The sequence below is a fragment of the Capricornis sumatraensis genome, chromosome 7 (assembly GCF_032405125.1).
Source record: "Capricornis sumatraensis isolate serow.1 chromosome 7, serow.2, whole genome shotgun sequence".
In the NCBI taxonomy this organism is placed as follows: domain Eukaryota; kingdom Metazoa; phylum Chordata; class Mammalia; order Artiodactyla; family Bovidae; genus Capricornis; species Capricornis sumatraensis.
This window is the reverse complement of record NC_091075.1, coordinates 105,185,784-105,201,406: the sequence shown is the minus strand read 5'-3', so window position 1 is coordinate 105,201,406 and position 15,623 is coordinate 105,185,784. Positions and strand designations below refer to the sequence as shown.

General features: G+C 51.1%; 1 protein-coding gene across 1 annotated transcript in view; it reads right to left on the bottom strand.

The window, feature by feature from the left end:
* The window catches only part of PPP2R2C (protein phosphatase 2 regulatory subunit Bgamma), a 161,810-nt gene that overhangs the window by 51,481 nt on the left and 94,706 nt on the right, over positions 1-15,623 (bottom strand). The window contains exons 2-3 of the mRNA XM_068975237.1: positions 5,964-6,061; positions 3,460-3,625 (exon numbers count right to left, since the gene is read on the bottom strand). Of these exons, the coding sequence (XP_068831338.1) occupies positions 3,460-3,625; positions 5,964-6,061 (264 nt within the window). The remainder of the gene's footprint in view (positions 1-3,459; positions 3,626-5,963; positions 6,062-15,623) is intronic.

Sequence of the window (15,623 nt, the reverse complement as noted above, 5' to 3'; positions counted from 1 at the left end):
TCCAGGAGTTCACTCAAACTCACATCCGTCAGGTTGGTAATGCCATCCAGCCATCTCATCCTCTGTCATCCCCTTCTCCTCCTGCCCCTAATCCCTCCCAGCATCAGAGTCTTTTATAATGAGTCAACTCTTCACATGAGGTGGCCAAAGTACTGGAGTTTCAGCTTTAGCATCATTCCTTCCAAAGAACACCCAGGGCTGATCTCCTTTAGAATGGACTGGTTGGATCTCCTTGCAGTCCAAGGGCCTCTCAAGAGTCTTCTCCAACACCACAGTTCAAAAGCATCAATTCTTCAGTGCTCAGCCTTCTTCACAGTCCAACTCTCACATCCATACATGACTACTGGAAAAACCACAGCCTTGACTAGACGGACTTTTGTTGGCAAACTAATGTCTCTGCTTTTGAATATGCTATCTAGGTTGGTCATAACTTTCCTTCGAAGGAGTAAAGTGAAAGTGAAGTGAAGTCTCTTAGTCGTGTCCGACTCTTTGCGACCCGTGGACTGTAGCCCACCAAGCTCCTCTGTCTATGGGATTCTCCAGGCAAGAATACTGGAGTGGGTTGCTATTTCCTTCTCCAGGGTATCTTCCTGACCCAGGGATCGAACCCAGGTCCCCCACATTGCAGGCAGACGCTTTAACCTCTGTACCACCAGGGAAGCCCCTAAGCATCTTTTAATTTCATGACTGCAGTCACTATCTGCAGTGATTTTGGAGCCCAAAAACATAAAGTCTGACACTGTTTCCACTGTTTCCCCATCTAGTTCCCATGAAGTGATGGGACCGGATGCCATGATCTTTGTTTTCTGAATGTTCTAGTTCCTCGCAACTGATCACAAAGGTGATACTGCTGGGTCAAAGGGCATGGCCCTTTCAAGGGCAGTTATCAGTCTCTCAACTGATTTCCGCAAAGACCATCCTAACGAAGCTCCCTGCTCTTCACCCTTCATGGGCAGACCAAAGAGGGTAAGTGGTTTCCTGTTTCTGAGCAGCATCTCACCCATGCAGGAACTCAGCTCTCCAGAAGTCTCACTTCTCTGGAATCCTGCCAAGCACATCAAAAGAGGCATCTTCACCAGCTGTGATGGTTCACAGTAGGCATCAATGTGGCTAAGCCACGCTCCCCAGATATGTGGTCAAATGTGTGGCTGTTGCCCTGAAGGTATTTTTAAGATGAGGTTAACATTTAAATCCATAGAGTAAATTATCCTCAACAGTGTGGGTGGGCCTCCTCCAAACAACTGAAGGCTTTAGTGGAAAACAAAACAAACCAAACCAAGGTCCTGGGAGGAAGAGGAAGCTCTGCCAGCAGACGCCTTCAGATTTGAGCTTGCAGCATCGGCTCTACCCTGGTCTCCAGCCCACCCGGCAGACTGGGGACCTGCCCGCCCCCACAGTTGTGTGCACCAGTTCCTGAAGATAAACGTCTCCTTATATATATGTGGGCTTCCTTGGTGGCTCAGATGGTAAAGAATCTGCCTGCAATGCAGGACGCCCGGGTTTGATCCTTGTGTTGGGAAGATCCCCTGGAGAAGGAAATGGCAACCCATTCCAGTATTCTTGCCTGGAGAATCCCATGGACAGAGGAGCCTGGCAGGCTACAGTTCATGGACTCGCAGAGTTGGGCACAACTGAGCAAATAACACCATGTATCTATATCTGTATCTACATCCATATCCATATCTCTGTCTACATTCATACACACACACACTCACACACACGCACACACACACACTCATCCTGTTGGTTCTGTTTCTCTAGGAACCCTGACAAGCACGGCAGCCCAAACAATCCCTGCCATGGTGGTGAGAAGCAAGGGGAGAAAACTGGTATCAACTGAACACTTGACAGGTACCCAGGGATGGGCCAGGGAGGAAAGGATGAAGCTGGGATTCAGAACCAGGGGCGGGACGCGTGCAGGGCGGAGGTGTGAGGGAATTCCTGGAGCCGACCTTTCCTCCAAAGAGACAGGCAGAGAATGCCACTCACTGTTAAATAATGTAAAAGAAAAAAGCAGCACCTGAAGGAGGCTCTGTTGCCGGCCCAGTTTGAACCTTGTTATGATCTGATTTCCTTTTATTCTCCCAATAACCCCACGAGTCAAGAACAGCCATTGACTTTAGAAAGGGAAGCGGCAGGGCCAGGGTGTGAGCCACATTAGAGGCCCCTGGCCCGGGTGACCTGTCCCCGTGGTGGGGGACCTCTCACTGCCTCTATTGCAGCACCTGGGAAGGGCCCCTCTGGCTCTGAGACAGGGGTTTGCCGAACTTGACCCCAGGCCAGGCACCCCTCAGGGGACACAGACAATCAGAATGGCAGGAGCCCCAGAGAGCAAGTCCTGGGGGGTCTGCAGGAGTGGGAAAGCCCATGAGAGGGACACCTGGCTGGGCTGAGAGGTCATGGAAGGCTCAGTGGGAGGTGACACCCAGCAGAGGCAGGAGGGATGAGAAGGGGATGGGCCGGGGGGTGCAGAGAGGACCAGTGTTTGAGCACAGAGGTGGGCGGGTGGCTTGATTGATGGGTTTCAGGAAGGCTGTAAATGCTGCCCCAAGAAGTCTGACTCCTTCAGGGAAGCAGATGACATCATCTTGTAAGACTCACACACTCTGGAGAGGTATTGGCTGGTCTTGGGGTGCTGGGTGGGAGACACCTCCTTCCACCCTCATTGTAACCCCATAGGGAGTCCAGGTGAGCAAACTGAGGATCAGAGAAGCGAGGACCCCGCAATGTCCCCAGGCTGGGACAGAGCCAGGCCTGTCTTAACCCCCACCCCAGGCAACTTTGAGTATGGTGAGGTGAAGGAAGATGAACAGGGGGACGTGAATGTGGGAAGTGGGGCCTCTGGCCCCAGGCCCACCACTGGGCAAGGCAAGATGGCACCAGGAGCCACACCTCCGAATGGACCACAGTGAAGCAGGGGTCTGGCCTGGAGCCTCCTCAAGGGCCTGGCGAGGGCACGGGCAGTCTCCCAGAGGAAGATGGCGAGTGGCCAGGACACCAGTGCTCCTCCTGCACCCTCAAGTGAGGACCCCCACCATCTAGTGAGACCCTCTGCTCTGGGGTGATCTGGGATTCTGGGTGGGGTGTGCAAAATACAAAGAAGTAAGTTTGTATCAAGTGTTTATTCTTCATCCTGACCTGGCCTCCTTCGTCCACCCCCAGATTATTCACAGAGATGTTCAAGGCGCTGCTATTTACAACTGTAGAAATAAGCCCATGTCCAACCGCGGAAAGAGGCTGAGCAACCATATTCACTGCATGAAACTTACCCGCTGCTCAAAATATTTTTTTTTTAAGGAGTTCTAAAGACCTAGGAAAATGCTCACAATATAAAGTGAGGTGAAAAGTGACCCTTGATGACAAATGTACAAGGGCAGGCATGCATACGCACGCACGCACACACACACACACACGCACACACATGCACACGCACACACCCAGACGGCCCAGCCGCCTCACCGTTGGTGGACAGCAGGGAGTGGGCGGCATTCTGCTGCGGGAGCCACTTGATCTTGTTGATTTTCTCCTCTATCTCCAGACTCTTGAGATAATCGAACTCTGGCTCGTGGCTCTGGAAGGTGCTGTAGACGTCATACTCGCCCTGGCTGTGTGGCGCATTTTTGCTCTGCAAGGAAACCAGACCCTGAGCTCCGGGATGGGGTCGGGGGGGCGACGGGAGCTGGCCAAACCCACACAGGGCCCGGCACAGCCATGGCCAAGGCCAAGGAAACTCTGTTTTTAAAATGTCCAAAACCTTGCTGTGCGGCCCTGGCCCAGCCCCATTGCCCCCTCAGGGCAACAAGTAAGAAGAAGGGCAACCACAGGAGCCCGCGTTTACTGAGCACCTACTATGCACGGGACACTAAGTGCTTCTCATGCTCTATCCTCTTGCTCTATCCTTGATGCCCCTCCATGATGGGCACAACTCCTCCCACTTTACAGATGAGCAAGTGGAGGCTCAGAGGTGAATCGACCCTCTCCCCCAAGGCCAGGTGTCCACAAAGTGGTGTCACTCACTCCACTGAGGTCTGTCTGGCACCAAGACAGAGTTGAGGTCTGACCTGGTCCTTACATCCTTGGGTCTAACTCAGGCCTGGCTTGAGGAATGAATGAATTTTGGAGCAGAATTAACATTAGGGCAGAACATCCTGCAATGTCAGGCATAGAGATAGACTGGGATAAGGTACTCTCTCCCCCTGCCACACACACCGACTTTCCTGAGAGGGTCCCCTCCCGGTTTAGGCAGCCAAACTCATTAGAATAAGGACCAAATAGTGGGCTGGTGAGTCCATCGCAGGCACTAGGGACCACTTCTTGGTAGACAATTCAGGCTTATATGACAACCTGGAACTACAACTACTTGGGAGCAAAGTAAAGAAACTCAACCAAGCACAACTTCAACCTTCCTGTTGGCCTTTCGAGAGTATCTATTTATATTTCTTTTCCTCTTTTACTTTTGGAAAGCTTCAACCTTCTTCAACATTTTTGCCTCTCATTCACTTCATCTCCTATCAGCACTGGCTATGGCAAAGGCCAGTGGGACCGGAATTAAGAAAAAAATTAAAGGAGAAATATTCAAAACTGAGAAACCTGCCTCTGTCAGTTTAATTTCTTTCTGCAGTTTGTCAAAAACAAGATGACTCTGCAATCCCCAGTGGGGGCCTCTGATCCTTCTCATGAATCAAAAATGCTCGAGCCACAGGACTGGGCTTAGATAACCAAGTCCCGGCTACCTGCCTTCTGGCTATGTGTCCTTGATCAGCTACTGCAAACCCTCTGAGCTCTGGTCTCCTCATCTGTAAACTGAGGATGGTAATAGCACTGAATGGCACCTCTAGGGTGGTGGTGAGGGAGGGTTATGGGAATAAACGTGGGCGAAGGCAAACCTCAGGGCACCTCGGTGTAGGGACGATGCTGAGGAACTGGAGGAAGGAGAGTGATCCTTCAGCCCCTCTGCCGTCACCCCTTCATCCTTCCCTCTGGCCCCCTCGTCTCCTCCTCCTTGTCTGGCTTCTCCTCTCCTCCCTCCCCCTCCCCTCATTGTCTTGGTGTTGCACCAGCCTATCTTCAGCATCTAATCCCAGCCCTGGGAAGCAGGATGCTGTGTGTGACCGACAGGCCACACCCAGTCTTGCTTTCTATCCCTGGACTTTGCTTACTGGCTGGGTGACTCTGTAAAGGTCCTCATTTATGAAATGGGGTTTCGGTCCCCACCCTTGGAGGTGGGCAGTGAAGAGTAAATGGTAGACGCATCTGTAGTGTCTGCACATAGTAGGTGCTCAACAAATACAGCCTTTGAACCACTAGGTTTTTCCAGTGGTTCAGAAACATGCCTCCAGGCAGGCTGTTCCAGACAACAGAACTCACTGGAGCAAGGCCCCGCACTGAGTCAAATCATCAACCCTAGACGGAGGGCCGGCCCACAGCTGTGGAAGGTCCCTCCTCCACTCCACCCAGCTCTGGCTGAGACAGCTCCAGCTCACACAGGCAGTGCTGTAATTATTCGCTCAGGCATGTCTGACTCTTTGCAATCCCATGGACTTTAGCCCGCCAGGCTCCTCTGTCCATGGCGATTTCTCCAGGCAAGAATACTGGAGTGGGTTGCCATGCCCTCCTCCAGGGGATCTTCCCAACCCAGGGATTGAACCCAGGTCTCCTGCATTGCAGGTGGATTCTTTACTGTCTGAGGCACCAGGGAAGTGCACACAGGCAGAGGGCAGTTTATTCAGGATTCTGTTTGTCCAGGGTCTAGGACACAGTGACCACTCAGCAGAGGGGGCTCAGAATATGGTGCTCTGAGCGGAGCAGGTGGATTCTCTCCCTGAGACCTGCTGGGTGCCATCCCTGCATGCCAGGGCACCCTTTCCTTCCAGCCCAGGGATCCCAGTAGGGTGCTGCGCGTGGCACCCGGTGGGTTAAAGCCCAGGCTGAGTAGCCCTCCCTCCCACCAGGCCCCGCCGCACCTCCGGTTCCCGCTGGAAGATGACAACTCGGCCACCCTTGTCGCCTGTGGCCAGCAGCTCCCCAGTGTGGTTGAACTCGACGGTAGAGATGATATCAGCTGTGGGGTGGGGGGACAGAGACAGAAGGGTGTGGCTCATTAGGACCCAGTGATGTGCAGGTGGATGGAACTGCTCCCTCCCGCCCCCCAGGGTCCCCACTGGGCAGTAGGAGCCCTGCCTGCGGCCCCCTCCCCCTCCGCAATGGCTGTAGGACCTAGACCTGTTCACGGGAGACTTTATTTCCTTCCTCCTCCCCTTCCTTTCAGAAACAGTTGAAAGGGGGTTGTTTTATGTGCATCCAGGTAACCCGGATGCAAATCTGAAACTCACTAGCCTGATTCTGGGGGCCACAGAGACTAACTGTAGCCCTCCCTGCTCCCCACTGAGGTCCCCAGGAATGGGATTCCCATCATCTTCACATTCTTGGTCTAGACTCTGCACGCACCCAAAGCGTTGGTCAGGCTTCAGCACAGTGGATCTACTTTCAAACAAACTGCAGAACTGACCACTCCTCCTGGCGGTGGCCCCAGGTGGGCACTCGACCAGTCCCTCGGCTGGTATCCCTCCTCCCCGCCTCTCGCCCATGTTGTGTTCTCCTTAGAGCGGCCAGGAAGAGGGTCAACCTTAAGGCTCCCAAATCATGGGGTGTTTCTGCTCAAATCCCCTCCTTGCATCTTTTCCTACCCCAGCGAGAGCAGTTCCATTCTCCCTCTGGCTCGGGCCTGAGCCTTGGGATCGCCCTGACTCCTCTCTCTCACCCTCCACGTCCAATCCCATTGGCTCAGCCTTCGAGATACACCCATATTCCATCACTTCTCCTGCCTCTTGCCTCCAGGACGTGACTGTCTCCTATTGGGGCTCCTCTATTTCTCCCAGCCGGACACAAGTTGGCCCCGACAGAGCAGCCAGAGGGAGCCTTCTCAGAACTTTCTAGAGGCTCCCCACTGACAGAAAACAAAATATCAGAATGTCTAAAGCCTTGAGTGGCCTGCAGCCCCCAGAGGCAGGCCATATCAGGAGCCCAAACCTTCACCTTGTCCTGTTCCTAATCCTGGCACTTGACAGGGTACCACCCCTTGTGACTGGCTTCGGCCTGCAGGATGCCAGCAGACAAGCAGTTGTCCTGAGTCTCTGCTGCTTCCTGGAGCAGGACCTGCCCAGGCCTGCAGCACAGCCGTCCTGCTCACCCAGCCCAAGCAAGCCAGGGGACTGCACAGTGAGGCTGACTCTCACCTTTACCAGGCACATTTATGAACTGACCACTGTGGTTTCTGTGGAGGCCAGAAGCACAGATGAGAAAGAACTTTGACTTCCTGGGTAAGTTTTGGTCATTCAACATTCCTTCATGTTACAGTCCCAAACCCTGGGCAAATGTGTGATAACCAGTGTTTATTGATGAATGCTCCGTGTTTTAACTCAGCAAAAGGTAAGGAACCCTCACATCCTCCACTACTCTCAGCCTAGCTCTTCCATCCCAACTCTGGGTTCCCTGCTGATTCTCAAAATAGTAGCTACCTTTTGTCTCAAGACCTGCTCTCTAACCTCTAGTGGTTTTCCCACTCCTATTTCCAATTCCATACACACCTTTTCCTTTTCCAGTCAAGTGCCTGACCCACATTGGCCTCTGAGCCACAGGGAAAGGCCAGCTCTGATGGCGAAAGGACATCACAGTGGGGACACAGGGAAGCTGGTTCAGAGGCAGAGTGCTGGGCTGGGTGTACTCACTGATTAGGATAAGAGCACATGTCATTCAACTTAAAGACGTGCGTGCGTGTGCTAAGTCGTTTCAGTCATGTCTGACTTTTTGTGACCCTATGGACTGCAGCCTGCCAGGCTTCTCTGTCCATGGGATTTTCCAGGCAAGAATAGTGGAATGGGTTGCGATGCAACTTAAAGGGGGATAAAAAGCGAGGAGACCAGCTCTTGGGGATCACGAAGAGGCTTGTTGAATGTGGAATCGGGAAGGGCATCAGGCCCCAGCTGCCCAGCACTGTCCCTGCGTGGACAGCCTGCCTGGTTCAGGCACACAGGAAGGCAACAGCTGGAGCCACAGCCCAGCACAGCCCGCTTCCCACACGTGGTGCTGGTTCTCACTATTTCATGTCAACACCCCCTTAGAGGGAAAGAGCAGGATATAGAACTGTGTATAAAATGTTTTTAATTATATAGCCCAGTGATCACAGCCATGTTAGATAGCAAACAGAGGGCAAACAAGCTGGAAGAGAATTTTCTACCACCCTAAACAGAGGCTGCTTTAGGGTAACTGAAAGAATTTTTTTCCCTCTTCTTTCTATGTTTCCATGTTTTCTAGATTTTCTGTAACGAATGAGTATATTTTTAATAGCTTTTGAAAGTCACTCAGTTGTGTCTGACTCTATGATCCCATGGACTATACAGTCCATGGAATTCTCCAGGCCAGAATACTGGAGTGGGTAGCCATTCCTTTCTGCAGGGGATCTTCCCAACCCAGGGATCGAACCCAGGTCTCCCACATTGCAGGTGGATTCTTTACCAGCTGAGCTGCCACGTTAAACAGAGGCTGCTCTAGGATGCTGAAAGAAAAAAAATTTTCTTCTTCCATGTTTCTATGTTTTCTAGATTTTCTGTAATGAATGAGTACATTTTTAATAGCTTTACTGGGGTTGTAATTGATATACACAAAATGCATATTGTTAATGTATGCAATGTAATGAGCTAGGACACATGCATAATATATATTATTTTTATGATGGAAAAAACGCTATTAAACTAGAATGCCAATGTAACCACTGGTATCCAGAGCAAATGTGGTCATATAAATGCTGGGCAGTTACCACAGTAACAGACACTAACGTCTGCAGGAAATTTACAATTTATATGTCAGTTTTATATCCATTGCCTCCTTTGAACCTCATGCCAGCCCCTGAGGGAGATATGACTATTATTTCTGTTGGCAGCTGAGGAGATGGATGGGGGCCCACTGACAGTGACAACCCCCTGAGCTGTGCATGGACTAGTCAGAAGTCCTGGGTTGAAGTCCTGGCTTCAACACATGGGCTATGTGACTTGGGTGGGCTACATCACTTCTCGGAGACTCAGTTTTGCCATCTGTAGGATGGCTATCACAGAGTCTGCCCAGGATTAGAGACTCAGGAGAGATGGTGGAGATGAGAGCCTTTGGAAAAGAGGAAGAACTATGAAGAACCTTTTGATGAAGGTGAAAGAAAAAAGTAAAAGAGCTGGCTTGAAACTCAACATTAAAAAACCAAGATCATGGCATCTGGTCCCATCATTTCATGGCAAATAAAAGGGGGAAAAGTGGAAGCAGTGACAGATTTTATTTTCTTGGGCTTCAAAATCACTGCAGACAGTCACTGCAGCCATGAAGTTCAAAGATGTTTGCTCCTTGGAAGGAAAGCTATGACAAAGACAAACCTAGACAGCGTAGTAAAAAGCAGAGACATCACTTTGCCACCAAAGATTCATATAGTCAAAGCTATGGTTTTTCCAGTAGTCATGTGTGGATATGAGAGTTGGTCCATAAGGAAGGCTGAGCACAAAAGAATTGATGCCTTCAAACTGTGTTGCTGGAGGAGACTCTTGAGAGTCCCTTGGATTGCAGGGAAATCAAGCCAGTCTGTCCTAAAGGAAATCAACCTTGAGTGTTCATTGGAAGGCCTGATGCTGAAGCTGAAGTGCCAATACTTTGGCCACCTGATTCAAAGAGCTGCCTCATTGGAAAAGATCCTGATGCTGGGAAAGATTGAAAGCAAAAGGAGAAGGGAGTGACAGAGGATTAAGTGGTTAGAGAGCATCACTGATTCAATGGACATGAATTGGAGCAAACTTTGGGAGACAGTGGAAGACAGAGGAGCCTGACGTGCTATGGTCTTCGGGACTGCAAAGAGTCTTACATGACTTAGCCACTGAACAACAACAAAGGACTATAACACCAAGGAATGATGAATGACCAAAATTCACTGGACAGAAAGTCAAAGCTCTCTCTTATCTTTACTTCTGGCCTCCACAGAAATCACAGTGGCTAGTTCAGAAATGTGCTGGATAAAGGTGAGATTCAACCTCACTGTGCAGACCTGGGAGTGTTGACACGGGACACGCCCTCCAGTCCCCTTCTGCAAACATTGGCAGAGCAGCTACAGACCTCAGGCCAGGGCAGTGCCTCCCCAGGCCCAGGAAGGGGCTGGTGCGTGTTTAACATCTACTCATTGTTACAGTTCAGTGTCTTCTAGGCTTTGCCTTTGGAAAAGTTGCCTCCCCTGAGAGGGGGAGGTTCTCATCCGAGAAAGTCCATCCTTTCATCTTGGAATGTTTGGCACATCTCCAGCCTCAATACCACCTCCCCCAGGAAGGCTTCCTGGAGAGCCCTCCTGTTCCCCTGTACAGTAGTCCCTCCTACATCTACGGTCTCATGACCACTGTGTGCCCCTCCCTGGATGGTAGATCCTGCAGAGGAGATAGCAATTGGAATAAGAGGCAGCACTTGGGTGAGTTTCTCATTTTCATGACTGAAGCGACTTAGCAGCAGCAGCAGCCTTGGGACAGGTCCTGGTCTTTGGCTACTGAAACTCAGATAGAAAGTCATACTCATTGACTCAATAAGACAGAATCTGGGGAAAACCTAGTAGCTGGAAAATGAGGTACTTAATCCTGGAAAAGGGATCTACAGAGGAGTCCCCAAATGCAACACATAAACTCTGGTCCAGTGTTTAGCTGGTTGCAAACTGCACACATACAGCAGACTGTATGCAGAGATGTTAAGTCTAAAAGAAGTGAACTGGGATTTGTGCTGGGACTGAGTTTCAAGTTGAGTTCAACCAAGTTATGTGTGTGTGTCTGTGCGCGTGCGCGTGCACGCGCATTAGTCAATCAGTCGTGTCTGACTCTTTGCAATTCTAAGGACTGTAGCTCAAGCCAGGCTCCTCTGTCCATGGAATTCCCCAGGCAAGAATACTGGAGTGGGTAGCCATTCCCTTCTCCAAGGGATCTTCCTAACCCAGGCATCAAATCAGGGTCTCCTGTATTACAGGCAGATTCTTTACCACCTGAGCCATCCAGGAAGTCCTCAACCAAGTGAACTGTTTGCAAATGCAAAACAAAACAAAAACGCTCTTTGGAGGGACATACCAAACATCTGGTATCTCTATAGTATCGTCAGTCTCAACACCGAGGATATTCTCCAAAGTTATACGAAGATATACAAAGAAATAGGAAAATATCACCCAAACTGAATATAAAGACAACTGAGGAAACAGACCCTGAAGTTCCCTGGATATCAGGATTAGCAAATGAAATAGTTATTAAAACTATGTCCAAGCATATAAAGGAAAATTTGCTCTCACTGCATGAAAATAAAGATAATTTCAACAGAGAAATACAAACTATTTTAAAAAGAACTAAACGAACAATCTATAACTAAAAATGCCATATGGGTAAATCACAGAACTGCCTAACAGGAAATCTGAGATGACAGAAGAGTCAGTGAACTTGGAGATATATTAATAGAAATTACCCAATCTGAAGAACAGAGAGAAAATAAATCAAAAAGGAAAACACACAGATTCTCAGGAATCTGTGGGACAACATCAATAAGTCTTTGTATATATACTTGGAGTTCCAGAAGGAAAGGAGAGAATAGAGTAGACGACTTGAAATAGTGACTGAAAAATGCCTCAATATGTTGAAAGTCTTTCATTTACAAATATAGGAAACTCAGCTAACTCCACGTAGGATAAATATCAATAAATCACAACTAACCTTCAAACTGCTGTGAACCAAAACAAAGATGAAATTTTGTTAGAAGCAAGAACAAAAATCACATATATTCAGAGGCACCAAGAATCAGATAACTTCCCATCAGCCAACTTCTCATCAGAAATAATGGAGTCCAGAGGCTTTTAGGAAAATGCGAAAACCTGTAAACCCAGGCTTCTATATCCATGGAAATACTTTTCAAGGATAAAGGGAAAATAAAGACACTTTGGTGAGAGCTCTCCATGGACCAATGATTTAATCTCAGGACAAGCCCACTGACCTATTACCACTCTCTTTTTAGAGATAACAAAATTTGATCGAGAGGTGACACAGTTGCCTGAAGTCCCATATGGTGCAGAGCTTTTGCAGTGTACTCCCCTGGCAGGAACCTGTTCCCACACCGTAGGGCCCAGGTGCCAACAGCTGATGCCTCAGGCTCAAGGTGCCAACTCAGCCGCTGGGAGAGGTCTGCCAAGCCCACCCATGACTGGCGGGTGCTCCAAGCCTCCCTGCTGTGAGTGATGGCAGCCATATGAAAACCCATGGCGCCCTTCTACTTGTGTGGTCCCCTCTTCCTTCTGCTGCAGCTCTGGGAGTCCCCCAGATGGCGAGGCAGAGGGGGAAGGGGCAGCTTGGATCACTGGACAAAGAGCCATCAGTCAATCTTCTGGGACTGGGTGCAACGCAGCCCTATCGGTGCAAGCCCAGAGCCACCTGGTCTGGGAGTCAGAAAGCCACCCTGTGGTCCAGAATGGGCTCAGGGAGAAGTCAGAGGTGGTGTCCCAAGTAACCAGCCCAGTGACAGGTCCACACGGAGAGCCAGAGCCAGAGATGGGCAGTCAAAGCCCGTGCTGTGGGTTGAATTGGGTCCCCCAAACATATGTAGATGTCCAAACCCCTGGTACCTGTGAAAATGTTATTCCATTAGTCGTGTCCGACTCTTTGCGACCCCATGGACTGTAGCCCACCAGGCTCCTCTGTCCATGGGACTTCCCAGGCAAGAATCCTGGAGTGGGTTGCCATGCCTTTCTCTAGGGGATCGTCCCAACTCAGAGATGGAACCCAGGTCTCCCATCTTGCAGGCAGATAGTTTACCATCAGAGCCACCAGGGAACTGTGACCTTATTTGAAAATAGAGTCTTTGCAGATGATTCAGTTAAGATAAGGTCCTCCTGGATGATGTGGGCCCTACACCACTGACTCGTGTCCTGAGAAGAACAAGGCCAAGTAGAGACAGACACAGACCTACAGGGGGAAGGCTCTGTGACAACGCAGGCAGGGACTGCAGTATGGCATCTATTAGCTGAGGAATTCTGGCCCCACGGGGAGCTGGAAGAGGCCTGCGCCAGATTCTTCCCTGGAGCCTTCAGAGCGAGCATGACCCCACGCCTACCCCGACTTCAGTCTCGCAGCCTCCCGAATTGTGAGGAAAGAAGCCTCTGTTGATTCAAGCCACTGAGTGTGCAGTAGTTTGTCACAGAAGCTCCAACCAACATGCAGAGAGAACAGAGAGGAAGCAGGAGGCTGTGTGGGCAATGGCCTGGAGCACCCAGGCCCCGGCCTGGGCTTCGGTTTCTCCTGGCACCACGTGGGGGAAGATCAGCCCTTGGAGCTCAAAGACGCCTGCTGTGACCTTTTCATCAAGAGGAAGGTATTCCAGTCCCAGCCTCAGTATACACCCTGCGTGTGCGCTAAGTCACTTCAGTCATGTCCGACTCTTTGCAACCCTATGGACTACTCACCAGGCTCCTCTGTCCATGGGATTTCCCAGGAAAGAGTACTGGAGTGGGCTGTCATTTCCTCCTCCAGGGGATCTTCCAGACCCAGGGATGGAACCCACATCTCTTATGTGTCCTGCATTGGCAGGCAGGTTCTTTACCACTAGCGCCACCTGGGAAGCCTCACCCAAATCCCGCCCTCTCTGAGCCCTGACTGTCTCCTCCATAAAACAAGAGCTGTCATCCTCGCCTGCTCACAGTTCTTCTAGGGTTTCTGTGAAATTCGCACCGCTCTGTGGACAGGAAAGCTCCCTGGAAATCCTGGCTGAGGGCTGCAAACTGGAGGAGGAGATTAAGCTGCTCGTCAGGGGAACTCCTCCCCTATTCGTCCCTCACCATCCATCACTGTTAAGCGCTGTCGACACTATTAATGACCCATCAGCGTCAGAGCTCACAGCAGAGAGGGGGCCCTTGGAAAGCCCAGCTTGATCCTTCTGATGGGATTGCTGCATTTAATTAGTATTGTCGGAGTTATCAGGGCTGCTGTGGGGAGAGACAGGTGGGAGAGGAAACAGGTTCTGTCCGCTATTGATGAGAGTGTTTGGTGAGAGGAAGGAGACTCCGTGTGTCCGGAGTCAGTCAAGGATGGGACTCCATGAGCACAGCATCTTCGTATGGGTTTGCATGGGAGGAGGGGCCAGGCTGAACCCTGGGGATAAGGACCCAGAGAGAAGCCCAGTGGGTTCTCAAGGGCTGCTCCAGATCCAGGGAGATGTGCGGGAGGTGAAGAGGTGGCCAGGGGAAGTGACGACTTCAGGATGGTGGGGGGTAGGATGCAGGAACGCCTCATGGAACAGCAGTCACACAGGAGTGGTGTCTTGAAGAACAGGAAGGGTGGCAGACTAATGATGTCAATGCCCCCTCAGTGGCTTCCTCTATTCACATCCTGTACAATTTGATTTCTGGGCTCCTCCTATCCAGAGGTGGGGACCGTTCCCCCATCCTGGACTCTGGCCTGTGACTTGCTTTGGCCAACAGAATGCAGAGGAACGTAGTGGGTGCTGGTCCAAGCCTGGCCCTCAAGCAGTTTTCAGTTTCCACTCTCTCTGGAGCCTCTGCTACACCTCGGAAGCAACCCCAGGCTATCGTGCTGGACGACGGCGAGAGACCACGCGGACGAGCTGGTGCAGCTGAAGCCATCCATCCTAGGCCAGCCCACAGCTGGTCCATCACCAAACATGGCAGCAAGCCCAGCAGGGACAGCAGAGATGCCTCCTGACCCGCAGCTACAGTCCACACGAGAATGCATGTGTGCACAGGCTCAGTCGTGTCCGACTCTGCAAATTCACGGACTGTGGCCCACTGGCTCCTCTTTTCATGGAAGTCTCCAGGCAAGAATACTGGGGTGGGGTGCCATGCCCTCCTCCAGGGGATCCTCCCAACCCAGGGATCTAACCCATGTCTCCTGCATTGGCAGGCCGATTCTTTACCAGTGAGCTACCTGGGAAGCCCACACTAGAGAATGAGCACCACCAATACGCGAGGAGACACCCAGCTGACCCAGAGACTCAGCGGCGAAAGTGCAGGCTTGTGGTTTGAAGCCACAGAGCTGTGTCTGTTACGCAGCAGCAGCTGACTGAGACCAAAGGGCTGCTGGCAGAGCATGGCCATCCCCTCCCGTCCCCGGTCTGCTTTTGGAGATCACCTTTATTTTTAGAGGTGGGGAAATCATTCAAAAGGAAAGACTTTCCTGATCAGCAAAAGCTCTTAGCTCTAGCCTACTTTTCCAGTGGGACTCGCACCCACCAGCCCACGCCATCCCCACCCCCGCAGGGTGCCTGTTTCCTCTGTGCTCTGATGGCCAAGCTGCCCCTTCACAGCTCAGCCAGCAACTCTACTCACTCCCCTGGTCTCAGCTCATATTGCTAAAGCCACCTGAGTCCTGTGTGCCGCCCTCTGGGTCCCTTTGTTCATATCACAGCCTCTCACAGGAGCCCTGTGACTGCCCCGGGGGTGGCCACAGGAGGGCAGAAGCCTGAAACTGGCTCCAGCTCAAGGTCTCACTTACTGCTCACTGGGTTGTAGCCTGGAGAGAGTCTCACCTCTCTCCTCCTGTAAGATGGGGTGCTCTCACTGACTCCTGCAGGTGGGA